Source organism: Mauremys mutica, chromosome 15, assembly GCF_020497125.1.
Source record: "Mauremys mutica isolate MM-2020 ecotype Southern chromosome 15, ASM2049712v1, whole genome shotgun sequence".
Taxonomy (NCBI): Eukaryota; Metazoa; Chordata; order Testudines; family Geoemydidae; genus Mauremys; species Mauremys mutica.
In genome coordinates, this window is record NC_059086.1 from 21,375,018 (window position 1) to 21,391,793 (window position 16,776).

At 55.6% G+C, this 16,776-nt stretch overlaps 1 protein-coding gene across 1 annotated transcript in view; it reads left to right on the forward strand.

Moving 5' to 3' along the window:
- Positions 1-201: 201 nt before the first annotated feature.
- LOC123350274 (deleted in malignant brain tumors 1 protein-like) overlaps positions 202-16,776 on the forward strand; it is a 156,901-nt gene continuing 140,326 nt past the window's right edge. The window contains 1 exon segment of the mRNA XM_044988767.1: positions 202-400. Coding sequence (XP_044844702.1) covers positions 280-400 — 121 coding nt within the window. The 5' untranslated portion in view covers positions 202-279.

Below are 16,776 nucleotides of genomic sequence, written 5' to 3' on the forward strand. Positions count from 1 at the left end.
AAAGCCACCGTGCAGCGCATGAGGGTCACTTCTCCTCTGTGGATTCAGTTGCACACGCATTGGATCACTTCGTGCGGCGGGGGGTGCGGAGGGAGGGGTCTCTGCAGTGATAGGCCTGTCACACACCCCCTGCCCCCTTGGGTCCCTGCCCCCTTGGGTGCCTTCCCCATCACTTCAGCCTCCCAGCCTGTGACCATCACACCGAGCTCAGCCTGCCTCTCTCACAAGGACGATCGCCTGCCCTAACCCCTGGCCACGCTGCCCCACAAGGACTGTGCTATGAACATGGGGTTTCCTGGGTGCCTCTTGCTCCCAGCTGGGCACCCCCTTGGCAGGAGCTCGGCTGCCTGCGCTGGAGCCGGGAACACAAGGATCCCCATCCTCCTGGCCTGGCTTTGGGGTGAGTGGCCTTTTCCCTTTGCTCTGGCTTTGAATAGCCCTGGGGGCATCCTGTGATTCTCCAGCCCCACCCGTCAGACACGGCATAGCTGTGTCCTGGGAGAACAGGACTCCTGGGGTCTATTCCTGGGAAGGGGAGTGGGGTCTAGTGGTTAGAGCAGTGGGGACTGGAAGCCAGGACTTCTGGGGTCTATTTCTGCCTTGGGAAAGGGAGTGGAGTCTAGCAGTTAGAGTAGGGGGGTGGTACCAGGCTCTATCTAGCTGCACATACGATTTTACAATACAATCAATTGAACTTTTGTTAAGTGTTAAAAGAGTAAAAAGAAACTGGCATGTCTCTGACTCCTGGAGGTGTTTCCCAGCCGCCCTCGGCTGGTCTCTTTAGGAACACGGGACACAGGGCTGGAAGGGCGTGTTATAGAATCCCAGTCACACCTTATCAAGCGCCATCTTCACATGAGTTAGCGCGTTCTCCCCTCACCCATTAGGAGGCTGTTCCGGAACCTTCTTCTCATTTCCAGCCTAACATGACTCCTGGACAGTTTATCCCCATTTTTTCTTGTGCCAGCAATGTCCTCTGGCTTCAGTAGCTCTTCTCACTCTCTGGGGTTCCCCCGATGGATTCGTTCAGAGCAATCAGATCCCTTCTCAGCCTCTGCTGTGCCAGCTAAACCAGCCAAGCTCTTCCAGGCTCCTCTCATACGACCAGCCTCCATCCTCCAACCACCCTAGCAGCCCTTCTCTGCACCTGGTCCCATCTGAATCCATCTGTCCTGCATGCGGGTGACCAGAACTGCACACAGGATTCCCCGAATGACCTAACTCCTGTCGTGCTCTTACCATGTTTGTTCAGTGTTTGAGGCTCCATTTCTTAACCATTATTTATTATGCAAACACAAGAATTCATGTTACAGTAGCACTGAATGCCAAGCTCAAGGCCCTGTGGTGCTGGGCTCTGCACTGGCAGGGCAACAGGCAGTGTCTGTCTCCAAGAGCTCAGTCTAAATGGAGAGGATAGAGAGGGGCAACAGGGGTACACAGAGGGGATGTGATAGCAGCTGTTGGGAATGGAGTCCTGGTCTCATCACTCCCAGCCCAGTGCCCCTCGGCACTGCTGCTGTGCTTGGTGCTGTAAAACGCACAACCAGAGACAGTCACTGGGGCCACAGTCAGCCATGAAATATGCTGTCCCCAAACACAGCCCATCTCAGACTCAGGTAGGCACTGATGGAACCTGGAGAACAAAGACAAGTTAATAGTAAAATCTCAGCTCCCTCTCAGCATCCACCAGCATTTCCAGAGGGCCAGCAATTCACTTTGTAAGCCCCAATATAGAGATGATGGCTCTTTCACTAGACGCTAAAAGAAGAGCTCATCACTGAGAAATTTTGCAGATGACACAGTTGGGGAATGTAAATAATGAAGAGGACGGGTTGAGAGATCTGGATGCTTGGTAAACTGAGTGCAAGCAAACAATATACATTTTAATACAGCAACATGCAAATGTATACATCTAGGGATCAAAAACATGGGCCATACTTACATGGTGAACTCTCTCCTGGGAAGCAGTGCCCCTGAAAAAGATTTGGGGGTCACAGTGGATAATCAGCTGAACACAAGCTCCCAGTGAGAAACTATGGCCAAAAGAGCTGCTGTGATCCTGAGATGCACAAACGGGGGAATCTCTAGTAGGAGCAGAGAGTTTACTTTACCTCCGCACTTGGCGCTGGTGTGATCAATGCTGGAATCCTGTGTCCAGTTCTGGTGTCCCCAATTCAAGACAGATGTTGATGAGTTGGAGAGGGCTTAGAGAAGAGCCGTGAGAACGAGTAAGAGACTAGAAAACCTACTTAATCTGTTTAGCTTAACAAAGAGAAGGTTAAGGGGTGACTTGATCACAGTCTGTAAGTAACTACATGGGCCCGGGGAACAAGTATTTCATAATGGGCTCTTCAGTCTAGCAGAGAAAGGGGGAACAGGAGCCAATGGCTGGAGTTGAAGCCAGACAAATTCAGGCTGGAATGAGGCATTTACCAAGGGTCGTGGTGGATTCTTCATCATTTTTGACAACTTTTAACTCAAGATTGGATGTTTTTCTAAACATTCTAGGAGTTATTTCAGGGCAGGTCTCTGGCCTGTGCTATATAGGACTCAGACTAGACGATCACAGTGATCCCTTTTGACCTAGGAATCTATGAATCTGTAAAACCCCTGAGTCAGACTGAAACTTTCTATCATCCTATCAGACTGTGCTGGGTGTGGGGGGCTGGGGCAGGTTTGTGGAGCCCCTGGAATCTCACAAAGTTGCAGAAACACTTTGCATTCAAAGTTTCTCCCTTGATCTGAGAGCAGCACTGCTGGGCCCCTGAGTCTGGTGAAGAATTCATTCACTAGAACAAACGTATTACATTGATTCATTGTGTACTTATTAGCCTCAGTGAAATCCAAACCGATTATCAGCTCACCCACGACCCTGGCTTCTTGCTCGAATTCCAGTGCTCCTATTTTCAAACCCAATTTCCCCCATTTTTGGAAGGACGCAACTCCCCAGTCACGGGCCATGTCTACACTGCGCACAGAGCCAGCTGTGGGGGTGTGAATTGCAGAGTGCACCAAAGAGCTGCATTCAGACTGATCTGTGTGGATGCTGCTGGCACGAACTGAAGGTTCCTATTTTGAGTTAATGCCCTGTGAAAGAGCACTAGGGTAACTATGTAAGACCTCCCCCCCCCCCCGTACCCTGGGTGGGCAGGGGAGTTCACACACTGTAACTGCCCCCGCCCCATACACACGCACACTGGGGAAGCAGGGGGAGGTCACACACCGTAATTGTTCCTCCCAGCAACTGAGGAGAGCACTAGGCCTGGCCAGACCTCGGAGGAGCAGGGCATCATGCTCCTGTCCCAGGTGTGATCTGGCTACAGAACTTGCTCGTCCACCCCAGCTGCGTTCATCGTTAGATCCTTTAATGCCCTGCCAGGTACGACTGAGGTTTGGCTCCATAAGGGATGTTACACACAGCACCACCCAGTGGCTGAGCGGAGCACTACAGGTTAACATCCCAATCCATCTCCCCCATTAAGTTCCATGTTCCTGCCATTTATTCACACTATCACGCTGGCTGTGAAGTTCAGGAAGGATCAGTCTGTTCAGTGTCTCTGAACCACCCTGGGCTCCTAACTGAAAAATGCCAACGTGTAGCAGCTTGGCCATCTGGCTGGCCGCTAGTTACAACAACTGACTGGGGTTGTTCTGGAATCCTTTAGTCGGCATCTTCTCGTTCAGCATCCGCCGTCTGTCGGGTTTGCTCTGTGCAGGGCCGGCTCTAGGCACCAGCGCTACAAGCATGAGCTTGGGGCGGCACTTTCCAAGAGGCAGCACTCCCACCCCCCCGCTTTTTTTTTCTTGGGGAGCAAAAAGCCGGGAGCTGGCCCTGAACCAACATGTTCCCTCTCAGCTGAAGCTTTCAGGCTGAGCTGGAACTGACACTGCAGTTCTGGCTGCAGTCGTTACATGGTGCTCATGGCAGCCTGAGTCGCACAGGCTGGACTGCAGTTCAGGTTGCCCTGCCGCTGGGGAGCTCGAGCATCATCCCCCGGAGCTGGGCCCAGGCTGCGGCGGTGAGAGGGGCTCAGCTCCGGGGGATGATGCTCTGGCTCCCCAGCGGCAGGGCAGCCTGAACTGCAGTCCAGCCTAGGTGGGTGTGAGGAGCTGTGGAGGGAGGGAAGCAGGGCCCGGGATGCAGGGAGGGAGGAAGGGTCCTGCTGCCGCCACCGCTGCTGCTCCAAGTCTCCCCAGGCAGCGCGGCGTTTCCCCGCCCGGGTGGGCTGTGTAGGGCGCCACCGGGCTGGGCAGGGGGAGCGGATCCCGGCTCGCGCGCTGACAGGGCGAGTGGCTGGGCAGCCCAAGCTGCCAGGGAGCTGCCGCCTCCTGGCCCCGGACCCACACCGCTGCGCACCTCTCCCGCCTCAGCCTTGCGCTGCCTGCCCTGGGCGGGGAGAGGCAGAGCCCGGCTCCGAGCGGGGCAGCGGGGGATACTGCCCTGCCGGGGGAACCCCCCGTGGCTCGGGCACCTGGGGGGTCTGTGTGTGTCCTCTTGGCTCTGCCTGCACGGGGCTGGGGAAGCAGCTGTCAGCACCTGCCCCTCTCAGCCCTGGCACCCCCCATCCTGCTCGCAGCCCCTCCACTTGTACCTCCCCCCATCGCTCCTTCGCTGCACCCCTACCCCTTGTACTCTCCCTTCACCCACACCTCTCCCCTTGTACCCTCCCCCAGCCCTGACCTCCCGCACCTCCTCCTTCCCCTGCACCTCCCCTCTTCTCCCGCAACCCTCCTGATACCCCCCTCCTCCTCCGCAAGTACATCACACCCCACTTCTCTGCCAGTGTAGAGCCCCCAAGCACCCCCATACCGCTCCGCTGCCTGAATCCTCTTTACTAGATCCCCATCCCTTTCGGGGTACAAGGTTTGAGGGTTACTCCATGTGCATTTGGAGCACTAAAGATGGGGTTGCAGGTGATGAGGGGAGATTTATACTAAAGTGAAATAAAAATAGGAGAAATGGTTTGATCCCCACTGCAAGTGTAAACGGGGATTGCTGTGGTGAATGAGGAGGTCACGTTTGTGGGGGGGAGCCCAGGGCTGGGGCGGCAGGGGGTGGGGGTGGGGGAGGGCACTGGTGGGGGGGGGGGAAGAGCCCAGGGCTGGGGTGGGGGGCAGCCAAAAATTTTTTTGCTTGTGGCGGCAAAAAGCCTAGAGCCGGCCCTGGCTCTGTGGATGGTTTCTGTTGAACACAGTTCCAGACCCGGCAGGTCTCAGACAGAGTCATGGCCCTTGTAAACGTGTCTGTCGTGTAGGGGCCGGCTGCTGGCACTGGGTGGGTTGTTTGGCTGCCCTCACCCCATGCCAGGAGAGAGGGGAGGGGTCAAGGAGCAGTGGGGACCCTGGGACTGAGAGGGCCTCTGGCCAATCAGAGAACTCCAGACTAGGGCCAATGGATAGTAGCCAGTGCCCCAAGTCAGTCTGATTGACCAGGCAGCTGGGCCAATCAGGGTGCCCAGCTCAGGTCCCAGCCTCTGTGCATGCTGGGGAAGGAGACAGCGAGAGCAGCCCCTGGGGAGGAGCTGGGGCGGAGCCAGGGGGAGAAAAGCCGTATGAGAGGGTGGGAGGGGCTGAGTAAAGACCCAGCCACATATGTGGGGGCTGGTGAGGGGGGCAGGGCTGGGGCCAGCAAGTGGGAGGAGGGTCAGTAAGGGGCCGGGGCCAGGGTTGGTGAGGGGTGGGGTCAGGGACACTGAGCGGGTGGGGCCAGCAAGGGGGAGGGGTCAGGGTTGATGAGAGGCTGGGGCAGGGCCCAGGGTGAGAGTCATGGGGGGTTGGGCCAGGGTTTGTGAGGGGAGGGGGCCAGGGTGGGTCGGAGGGCAGGGTGATGGTCAGTGAGGCAGGCAGGGTGAGTGAGGGGACAGGGTCAGCTAGGGTGGTGGGGCCGGGGTCAGGGATGGGAGCAGGACCAGTGAATGTGACCAGGAACAGTGCGGGGACAGGGCCAGGATCACTGAGGGGGGTGGGTCACAGGTCAGTGAGGGGTGGGGTCAGGGACATTGAGTGAGTGAGGCCAGCAAGTGGGTGGGGTGAGGGGCTGGGGGTGGGGCAGGGAGTGGGATCAGTGAGCATGGTGAGGGTTGGTGAGGGGGACAGGGCGAGAGTCCGTGGGGGGACAGGCCAGGGTCAGTAGGGAGAAGGTTAGTGGGGGGGGGCAGGGCCTGTGAGTGGGGTAAGTGTCGGCAAGTGGGGTCCGAGGTAGGGGGGGTGGCAGGGCCAGGATCCGTCAGTAGGCGGGGTGAGGAGTGGTGAGTGGGGCGAGGTTCAGTGAGGAAGGTGAGGGGTAGGACGAGGGTTTTTTGAGGGGGGTTGGATGAGGGTTTGTGAAGGGGGTGGGACCCTGCCGTGAGACGGTGACAGGCCCAGCCTGGCAGAGCCCCACGGAGAGGAGCGAACCCAGCAGCAGAGACAGGGGCTGCAGAAGGGACTTGGGGGTTCAGGACCTCGCTGTGAAGGAGCAGGAGACAGGCAGAGACCCAGCGAGGTGGAGTGAGTGGGTAGCTGGAAGGGCCCAGAAACAGTCCCCCACTCCCCCCGCCCTGAGACCTGCCATGCAGGGAGCCATGACTACCCTGGCCTGGGGCGTTTCCGGCAGCCCCTGAGCCAGGCAGATGACTGCAGCCAGCTCTGCACAGGCTTGTCTGATCTGGTCCTGTGGCAAGGCCCCTGCATTAGCTGAGCACGGCCTGGACAAAGGCGGCCCCACCTCACAGCAGGCTGGGGAGTCCAGGGCTCAGAGGAGGACGGGTTTTTCTTTTCTCAATTTCTCTCCTTTTCAGTTGACTTTTGGCTACAGGGGCTGAGCAGCCTGGGGCATTCACTGGTGTGGGAGGTGGGTCTTTGTCACGGACAAAAGCTACTGCGGTAGAACATCTAGTGACCCACCGCGCTCTCTCAGGGGAGAAGATGTGGGGCTAGAGCAAAAAGAGAAAAAAGGGGGGGAAGTCTGGACACTGCTGTGATAATTTGTGTGGAACGTCAAGGGAAGCCATAATTCAGGGGATGGAACATCGCTCTCATCACACCCCCTTCTGGTGCTTGAAAACCGAAGAGCCAAATTTCAGCACCCAGAGAAGAGACTGTTACTGCTGAAAGTGTGTTGGTTTGTATGTGTACACACAGAGTAAATAGTTCAGTGTGCTTCCCATCCGGGTGTAGGCTGCAGTGTGATGATTTGTTTAGTATATTTTAAAACCTTTCAGCTGCTTAGTGTATTCTGTAGCCTGCTAACAAGTTTTCTCCCAGTTTCAGGCTGTTCCTGAGAGAGATAAATCAGTTATATTTGAGTTGGCATTTATGTGTGTGCCCCTTTTAACAGTTTAGGTGTGGATACAGCTACTACCCCAGTTAGGGGAATGTTGATGTAAGCAGAGTCAGGATGAGCCCCACCCTGACATCTGGTGGTAAATTATGGGGAGTGCGGAAAGTGTTGCATTGGTATTTCGGTTATTTGCATGGGCACTCCCACCCCACTTAGCATACCGCAAAGCAGCATGGGATGGTTACTTTCACAGCTGTGGGAGCCCCCAATTTCGTTGTTATTGGGGCAGGAGGAATGAAATGTTGTCACCCTGATTGGGTAAATGGGGAACTACAAAATTGTCTTGTGATGGGGGGTTTCATTGTCAGCTGGATAGCGCTTGCTAGATGGGGCACAAGGGTTCCAAAACCCATTGGGAGGAGAGAGGCTGGGGGCTAGTATCTGTACTTGGTGGTGCAGGCTCCTTGTATGAGCCAGAAGCACCAGTTCCACCTGTGCCTCTCTCCACTGTGGAATGTCAGAGTTGGCTTTTGATTCCCTTAAGAGTCTAGATGCAGGTTACTGAGCTGAATTCACTGGGGCTCCCCTACTATGAGCTGAAATCACTGAAGAGCTGGACTTACTGAGCTGAGAGCACTGTGCTAGTGAGTGGCGCTGAAATCACTGAAGAGCTGGACTTGCTGAGCTGAGAGCACTGTGCTGATGAGTGGGGGAGCCTGAAGCGGTGCTGGCAGAGCAGAGTGGAGCAGTTTGTGCAGCCACTGGGTGAGTGGAGCTGAGCAGCTCGTGAGGACGGCTGGTGGACCAGAGCAGCTGGCAGAGTGGAGCAGCCCACAGAGTAAGCTGAGCTGTTTGCGGGGACAACTAGTGGAAGCAGAACCCCACGAAGAGGCAGGGCAGCTGGCCCCGAACCACGTAAGGTGCCCCTTTCTACCTAGGCTGGGGAGGGGGACCTCTGCAAAGAGACTCTTGAACTCTGGGCTGCCTGACCCGGGACAGAGACTTTTGAATTGTGGGACTTTTGGGACTGTGGGTGATTTAGGGGGGTTGCTGGACTCAAGGGCCCAGAGAGAAGGACACGGCCCAAGTTGCTGGGGTGGGTCTTTGCTCACAGTTTGACCTATGAACTCCAGTTGAGGTATTTTCCAAATTTCATGCTTGTTGTTGTTTATCTTATGTAATTAAACCTTTTCTGCTACACCAAGAGTCTGTGCTTGCGAGAGGGGAAGTATTGCCTCCTTGAGGCGCCCAGGGGTGTGTGTAAGATTTTCCCAGGTCACTGGGTGGGGGCTCGAGCTGGTCTGCATTACGTTGTGGGGAAGGGACCCCTAGGTCGTTTCAGCCTGGCAGAGGGGTTACATTACTCATTGGGAATCTATCTAGTAGCCAGGCAGGAGCACTCCAGCTCGCAGATGGACCTGATGTGGATAAGAGGAGAAGCTGGGGAGGAGGTACTGTGATGAGGGGACAAGATAATTTGGAAACCCCTTTGCAATTGTCTCCAGTGTTCAGATTCAGTCCTGAGGTCTTACGAGCCGCTGTGAGGGTCCCACAAGAGGGAGGATGTCACGGACTCACAGGACTTGTGCTCTCTCTTGGCTCTGGAAGGTCCCTAGGAGGAACCCCCTTCAGTGCGACAGCCCTGCTCAGGGGTCCACTCTCCCTCAGGGGTTAAGCCATTGTGCATGTAGGCTGGGATTTGTCCCTCTTAGCCTGGGTGTTCTCTCTCCTGGCTTCAGGGGTATTATGATAATCAGCTTTAACACTCTAGCATCTGTTTAAACCTTCTAACACTACAGCTACACTAGACAGTTTACAGTGGTGGAGCTGCAGCGATGCAGTGGTGCTGATGTAAGCTCTCTAATGTAACCACTCTGAGCTGACAGGAGAGTTCGCCAGTCGGCTTAACTACTCCAGCCCCATGAGCGGCAGTAGCCATGTTAGTGTGAGAGCTTCTTCCGCCCACATAGTGCTGTCCATACTGGTGCTTAGGTCGGTGTAACTTACATCGCTCACTTGGAGGGGTGGGGTGGCTTTTTCATACTCCTAAGCAACATAAGTTATACTGCAGCAAGTGCTAGTGTAGACATTGCCTAAGCTAGTTTCATGTTTTTCAAGTTGCACCTGCCTTTGGTTCTGTTTGACTAATTCAGACTGGTTTGCTATTTGAACAGCTGTGGCTAGAGTTAAATCTCTCTTCAGTTGTAGCTGCTGTGAAAGGATTTTATCTGTTAACCCAATAACCAGCTTGTCTGTGATATTTTCAGACTTTGCATTCCCAAAATCACAGTTTTCAACCTATCTATGCGGAGCTCTTATAAAACATTCAAAACTTTCCCCAGGGTCTTGAGTTCTCTGGTGAAAACAAGCTCTTCCATAAGCCGCGTTTCTCTGAGATATAAAGTATGCATCAAACATAGCCAGACCCCTTTCATAGTCACCTTTGTGACTGTCTTCAGTAACGTGAAAGGATTTAAAGATATGCTCTGCCAGTTTCCTGTAGCCGACATTAAAGAAGATACCCGCATCTCTCCAGTGTCTTTGTGCAGCTTGGCAGCAACGTGAAATCTTGTGAAATCTTGTTTCCAGTGTGTCCATGGTGAAGTTTGTGACAGCTGAAGTTCTCTGGGGCACTGAAGAGTGGCGTGGTGACGAGACCCTGAAACCTTTGTAGCTTTGTTCTATTTCTGTTCTTTGTTTACTCCAGACACCGTTGTGTTCTTCTGTACCAGACATGGACTGGTCACAGAGCTTGCTTTTACAGACCACAATCCTTTAATGCTCTGCCAGATATGGCTGAGGTTAGGTTTAAAAAAGGTACAGTAACTCCCCATTTAACGTCCTCTCGCTTAACATTGTTTTGATCTTACGTCCCTGCTTCATTACAGAACATGCTACTTTAAAGTTGTGCAACGCTCTTCTATAATGTCATTTGGCTGCCTGCTTTGTCCACGGCTGGCAGCCCCGCTATCAGCTCCCCTACACACCCATCAGTGCCTCCCGCCCGCTGGCGGACCCCACGGATTAGCGCCTTCCCTCCGCTCCCCCTGTCTCCTACCTACAGCAATCAGGAGACTGGGGGCGGGGGGAGGAGCAAGGATGTGGCTTGCAGCTTCCTGCTCCCTCCCCTATCTCCTGAACGCTGCAAACCAGCTGATAGCTTCAGGCAGGAGACGAGAGGGAGCAGTGATTTCTCTACACCAAACCTGAATTTCCCCAACCCTCCCCCCGAGTTTTGTGAACTGGTTACATGCCAATTGAATAACTGTTTGGAAATCGGAATTGAAATTGAAACATTAATACACACTTTAAAAGCATATACAGTGTATGATAAAATACGTGTATCTGAAAAAGTATAATAGATTTGAAAAGTATGAACATAGACTAGCTTCCTTGCTTCCTTATACAGCTGTTTTTTATGATGTCAGTACATTCATTTTGGTGATGTTGGCCAACCTAATAATTTCAAATGATGATTTGTAAGCAAAGTCTAAGTGAGCTCTCCCTGACAGCTAGTGATGAGCTGGGGGGAAAGGCTTCAGGACCAGGTTGTATTTACATTCACACCTAATCTACCTAGGTATCCAGCTAACAGAGCTGTGTTGTCCAAGTGATAGATTTTGACTGGGGCTGGGTTACAAACCACTTGAATGTTGGGGGATGGGAGGGATGAAATGTTGTTCTTATTGTATGAGTGAAGGGCAGTAGAACTGTACTTAGCCTGTGCTTAATGAGCGCATCAAAAGAGAGAGGGTGGGGGCCTGTCCCTCTCCACTGTTTAAAGACAGAGCTGATTAGGCTCCATAGATAGTCTTTTGTTCTGTTAAGTGACCACTGCAGCTGAAATAACTGATAATGAGGTCTAAGTGCTTAGTCCTGCTGTGAGGACAGTGTTCCTGTGGGTACAGTGTTTTTGTATAAGAGACACCCAGACTGCACTAGCAGTGAGGTTCCCCCACTGAGAGCTCAGCTAAAATCACTGAGAGCTGGATGGAACCTCAAGAGACCAACTCGCAGAGGTCACAGTGGCAGGTGGCAGCAGAAGGTGACGGTGCAGGGCCATTGGCAACAGAGCAGTGGAGTGAACGGTGGCACAACGAACAGCAGTGGCTAGAGCAAACAGTGAGCAGCTGGAGGAACAAGCAAGGTGCCTTCTTGCCCCCCACCTGGCAGATGAACTCACGTGAAAGCACCTCTGAGCTCTGAGTCTCCACTGACCAAGGACAACACTGGTGAGTGGGATGCAGTGGAGGGAAAAGCGAGAGGCACTTTAAATAAACATTTGTTGGACTATATTTTAGCTCAATTTAGGGGGGGAGAGGGATAGCTGAGTGGTTTGAGTATTAGCCTGCTAAATCTAGGGTTGTGAGTTCAATTTTAGAAGGGGGATTTGGGGCAAAACTCTGTTTGGGGATGAGACTAAATTCCCTTCCAACCCTGATATTCTATGACTTTGCTCCAGAATGCTAGATTTGTAAATGGGAATAGCAACTTATATAAATGTTTCCTAGTAGGCCAAGATTTTTAAAATGCATTATTTGCCAAGGTTGTTATCTCACATCATTGCTATCTTGAGAGGTCATTCTGTTGGGGAGTTTCTGTACTAAACATTTTTATTATTATAATTAATTTTTACATGAGAAGGGTCATACTAGTTCAGACCAATGGTCCATATAGCCCAGTATCCTGTCTTCCAACAGTGGTCAAGGCCAGGTACTTCAGAGGGAATGAACAGAACAGGTAATCAAGTGATCCATCCCTTGTTGCCCATTCCCAGCTTCTGACAAACAGGCTAGAGACACTCAGAGCATGGTGTTGCATCCCTCCCCATCCTGGCTAATAGCCACTGATGGACCTATTCTCCAGGAATTTATCTAGTTCTTTTTTTCATCCTGCTATAGTTTTGGTCTTCACAGCATCCCCTGGCAAAGTGTTCCACGGCTTGACTGTATGTTGTGTGAAGAAGTACTTCCTTTTGTTTTTGTAAAAACCTGCTGCCTATTAATTTCATTGGGTGACTGCTAGTTCTTGTGTTATGTGAAGGATTAAATAACATTTCCTTATTCACTTTCTTTACACCAGTCAAGATTTTACAGACCTCTATCATATCCCCCCTTAGTCATCTCTGTTCTAAGCTGACAATTCCCAGTCATTTTAATCTCTCCTCCTGTTTCATACCCCTAATCATTTTAGTTGCCCATCTCTATACCTTTTCCAATTCCACTGTATTTTTTGGGGGGATGGGGTGACCCGATCAGCACACAGTATTCAAGGTGTGCACACAGCATGGATTTATATACAAGCAATATGATATTTTCTGTATTATCTATCCCTTTCTTAATGATTCCCGACATTCCCTTTGCATTGAGTGGATGTTTTCAGAAAACTATCCACAATGATTCCAAGATCTTTTTCTTGAGTGTTAATAGCTAACTCAGACTCCATCATTTTGAATGGATAGTTGAGATTGTTTTCCAATGTGCATTACTTTGCATTTATCCACATTGAATTTCATCTGCCATTTTGTTGCCCAGTCACCCAGTTTTGGGAGATCCCTTTGTAACTTTTTGCAGTCTGCCTGGGACTTAGAATCATAGAATGTCAGGGTTGGAAGGGTTCTCAGGTCATCTAGTCCAACGCCCTGCTCAAAGCAGGACCAATTCCCAACTAAATCATCCCAGCCAGGGCTTTGTCAAGCTTGACCTTAAAAACCTCTAAGGGAGGAGATTCCACCACCTCCCTCGGTAACTCATTCCAGTGCTTCACCACCCTCCTAGTGAAAAAGTTTTTCCTAATATCCAACCTAAACCTCCCTGTAGATGGGCTGGACTCACCCCTGCGGCGCCTCCTGCTGGTGACTCCGGGGAATTAGCTCGTTCCAGCTCCAGGGCGCCCTCTGCAGGCCGGAGATCCGCCTGTCCTCTGGCCCCCGTGTCCCTCCCTGGCCCCGGTGCCCTTTTACATGGGGTGCTGCCCCTTGGCAGTAACCCCTTTCTCTCTGGTCTCCCCTCCCCAAGGAACCCCCACCCTCTATCCCCACCTTGCCTCAGTATATGGCTACTGCCAGTCATTGTCTAGCCCCACGCCCTGAGGCAGACTGCAGTATCAGCCACTCATCACTGGCAAGGAGGGTTTGGACCTGCTGCCTTGATCTACCCCTGGGCTGCCCTCTGCAACCCCCGGTACCTGTTAGCCCAATGCTAGGCCACAGCCTGGGGCTTTCCAGGCCAGAGCTCCCCAGCTCCTCTGCCTTTCCCCAGCCGTGCTGCACTCAGGTACTTTGTCTCTACCTCCCTGCAGACAGGCCCTTCTCCCTCTACAATCAGAGGAAGACTGACTGGGCTTCTGGCTCACAGCCTCTTTTAGAGGCCAGCTGGGCCTGACTGGAGCATGGCCACAGCTGAGCCTACTTTCCCTCATCAGCCCATGCTTCTTGCCCCAGTCTAAAGGCTGCTTTCTCCAGCCACAGCCCCTTCCCAGGGCTGTTTTTAACCCTTCAGGGCAGGAGCAGGGGTCCACCCTGCTACAGGACCTGCTCTGTCTGCTTGGGCTGCCCTGCTGGCTGGAGCATTCCCCCTTCTCTGGCTGCCTTGCTGGCTGGAGCTCCTTCTTCCTTTCCTGGGCTGCTGCTGCTGGCTGGAGTGCTTCTTCCCAGGACTGCTGCTCCTGCTACAACTGCTGCTGAGTGAGTGGGTGAGTGAGGGGTGGGGGGGGCCTTGCTGGCCAGCCCCCACTCCCCCACCTCTGGAGGGAGAAGCCAGGACCCCACCACCACCACTACAGCTACCACCTGGGGGGGTCCTTCCTGCCTGGCCACCAGGGCTGCTGGAGGAGGAGAGGCTGCTGCTGCTGCTGGAGCTGTGTTTGTCCCGGGGAGCTGCTGGAGCCTAGAGGAGGACTGAGAAGACCACTGGCTGCTGGGAAGTGCACAGGAATCTGAAGACCACTGTGGAGGGGGCCTTAAAAACTGAGTAACTTTTTGACTGTGCTCTAGTGGTGGGGGTTTAGACTGTGTTTGTGGGGACACGGGGGTGTGGCGTGGAGCCTGCCCCTTGGTCCATCTGTGTCCCCCCCCCAACCCCCACCACCACCGCTGCCCCCTCCACCATCCCTGCAGCCCCTTACCATCTGCCTCAGTTCCTGCCTCTGGGACTCAGCTGCTCGCCTGGCCTGCCACACCCTATTGCCACCGTTTGGGCCTCCAGCGGCAGCCAGCCAGCCATTGACTGTGCACAAGTGCTCGTGGGTGCACGCACCCCCCCCTCTTCCCCTGGACTGACCCCTTTCCCTCTGCAACAGGCCCCCTAGCTTTGCCCCTTGTTGCCTGCTCCGCTTGCCCCTTGTGGCCCCCCCTCCCCCGGCACCCAGCTTCAGTTTGTTTGCCTGCCCCGCCCATCTCCCTTTGCAGCTTTGTTTGTCCTGCCCCGGCCCTGAAGCCAGCCCCTTGGTCCCTCTGCCCCACTCCCAGCCTGGTTGCTCCCCTCCCTCCGCGGCCCCTTACCCTGATTAGCCCCTCCCCTCGTGCGCCCCTAGCTCCATCAGTGCGCTTGTGCCTCTCCCCTGTTTAAGTTGCCCCTCTTGCACTGCACCCCCATTGCTCTTGTTTCCCCTCCCTCCCCTAGTGCAGCTAGAGGAGCCGGATTTCAATCCTCTGTCGGTGACTAACCCCCCCCCCCGAAGTCCTCGATAGTCCCCGTATCTGCCCCCCCCTCTCTATTGTTGGCACCATCCTCCCTGCCCACAGCCTAGCAGGGAGGAGTAGGTGACCTGTCCCTTACCCCCACCCCCTTTCTCCAGTGTTTGCCCTCCCTCCCCGTCCAGCATGGCGGGGGGCGCGGCGGGTGGGATTCCCGGGACGACGTCTGTCCCCCCTCCCTCGCCTGCTCCCCCCAAACGCCTCCCGGTCTCGACCTCACCCGCCGCTGCCAGACCACCTGCCACCGCTCCTGCTGAGGCGCAGGCAGCGGCGACCGACGGGGTGCCCTCTGCTGCTGCCACGTCCCTCGCCCCTTCCGCCTCTGGGGGAGCCCCCCCAGCCGGCGGAAAGGGCCAGGGCAAAAAGAAGGGAAAGGGCCCCGCTAGGAAGACGAAGCCCTCCATGGCGGAGCCTGCCCCCGCTGCCGCGGCCCCGCCACCGGCCGCGGCGTCCCTCCCCGCTGTTCCCTCCACCAGCTCTGCGGGTGTCCCTCCCTCGGCCCCCAGAGCGTACGCCCAGGTGGCGGCGGCCCCCCCGCCCGCCGCTACGTCATCTCCCCCGACCGCCGCCTCCGCTACCATCTACAGCGGCCGGGGCCCCTTCCCCACCTTGACCCGGAAGCACGGCATCCGTTGCCTCCTGGTGCCCGCCTCGCCCCACGTGGAGAGCTACGTGCGGGCGTTGGCGAGGGTGGTGGGGCCCACGGCCATCGTGGCGGCCTCCAAAATGTACGGCAAGGCGGTCTTCTTCCTTGCCTCGGAGGCCGCCGCCCAGGAGGCGGTGGAGAAGGGCCTGGCGGTGGGGGGCGTGTTCGTCCCCCTGGAACCGCTGGAGGACCTGGGTGTCCGAGTGGTCCTGACCTCCGTCCCTCCCTTCCTGCCCAATGTCGCCCTGTTACCCGCCCTCTCTACTTTGGGGAAGCCCATCTCTGTGGTGAGCCCTCTCCCCTTGGGCTGCAAAGACCCCGCCCTCCGTCATGTCCTCTCGTTCCGCCGGCAGGTGCAGCTTCAACTGCCGCCGGCGGCGCGTGGCGGAGAGGCGCTCGAGGGGTCTTTCCTGGTCCCCTATCAGGGGGCCCAGTACCGGGTGCACTACTCCACGGGGGAGGCCCGGTGCTACCTCTGCCGGGCGACGGGGCACGTCCGGAGGGACTGCCCCTTGGCCTGGCTCGGAGGAGCTCTCGGGACCCCCGAGCCCCGGCAGGGTGCCGGCCCTGCCATCACCGGCGCTCCTGGCCGCCCGGTGCCCAGAGTCGCCCCTCCTCCTCCTCAGCCGATCCCTGCTCCCGCTCGGGCCTCAGGGGTACATTCTCCGGGGCGCCCAGATAGGCGGGAGAGCCCCGCCTCCGCTGCCTGCACTCTGGCGGGGCCTGTGGAGGAGGGTGCGGCAGGGGTACTGCCGGGTGTGGGAGAGGGCTCTCCCCAGGGGGACTCTACCCTCCCTCCTACTGTCCCCCCAGTGCCTCTCCAAGCCCCCGAACAGGCATCCTTGCCCCCCAACCCAACCCCTGTCGACCAGCCCGAAGACGATGCCATGGAGGGCTGGACCCGGGTACAGGTTAAGCGGGGCAAGCGGAAGGCTCGGACTCCACCCGTGCCACCTGAGGCGGAAACCCCCCGCAAGACCAGAAAGGGGGCCGCCGGCACCGAGCCTTCCGCCATGCCCGCGGGGTTGACCCATCTGCCGATGACGGCTAGGGAAGACGTGGCAGCACCAGAAGGTACCACCATCCCCCCTCCGCAGTCCCCCCCTGCGGAGGCCTCCGCTGCGGCCCCTCCTGTTCCCTTGCCGCCTGTACCCCCTGCAATACCCGAGGTGA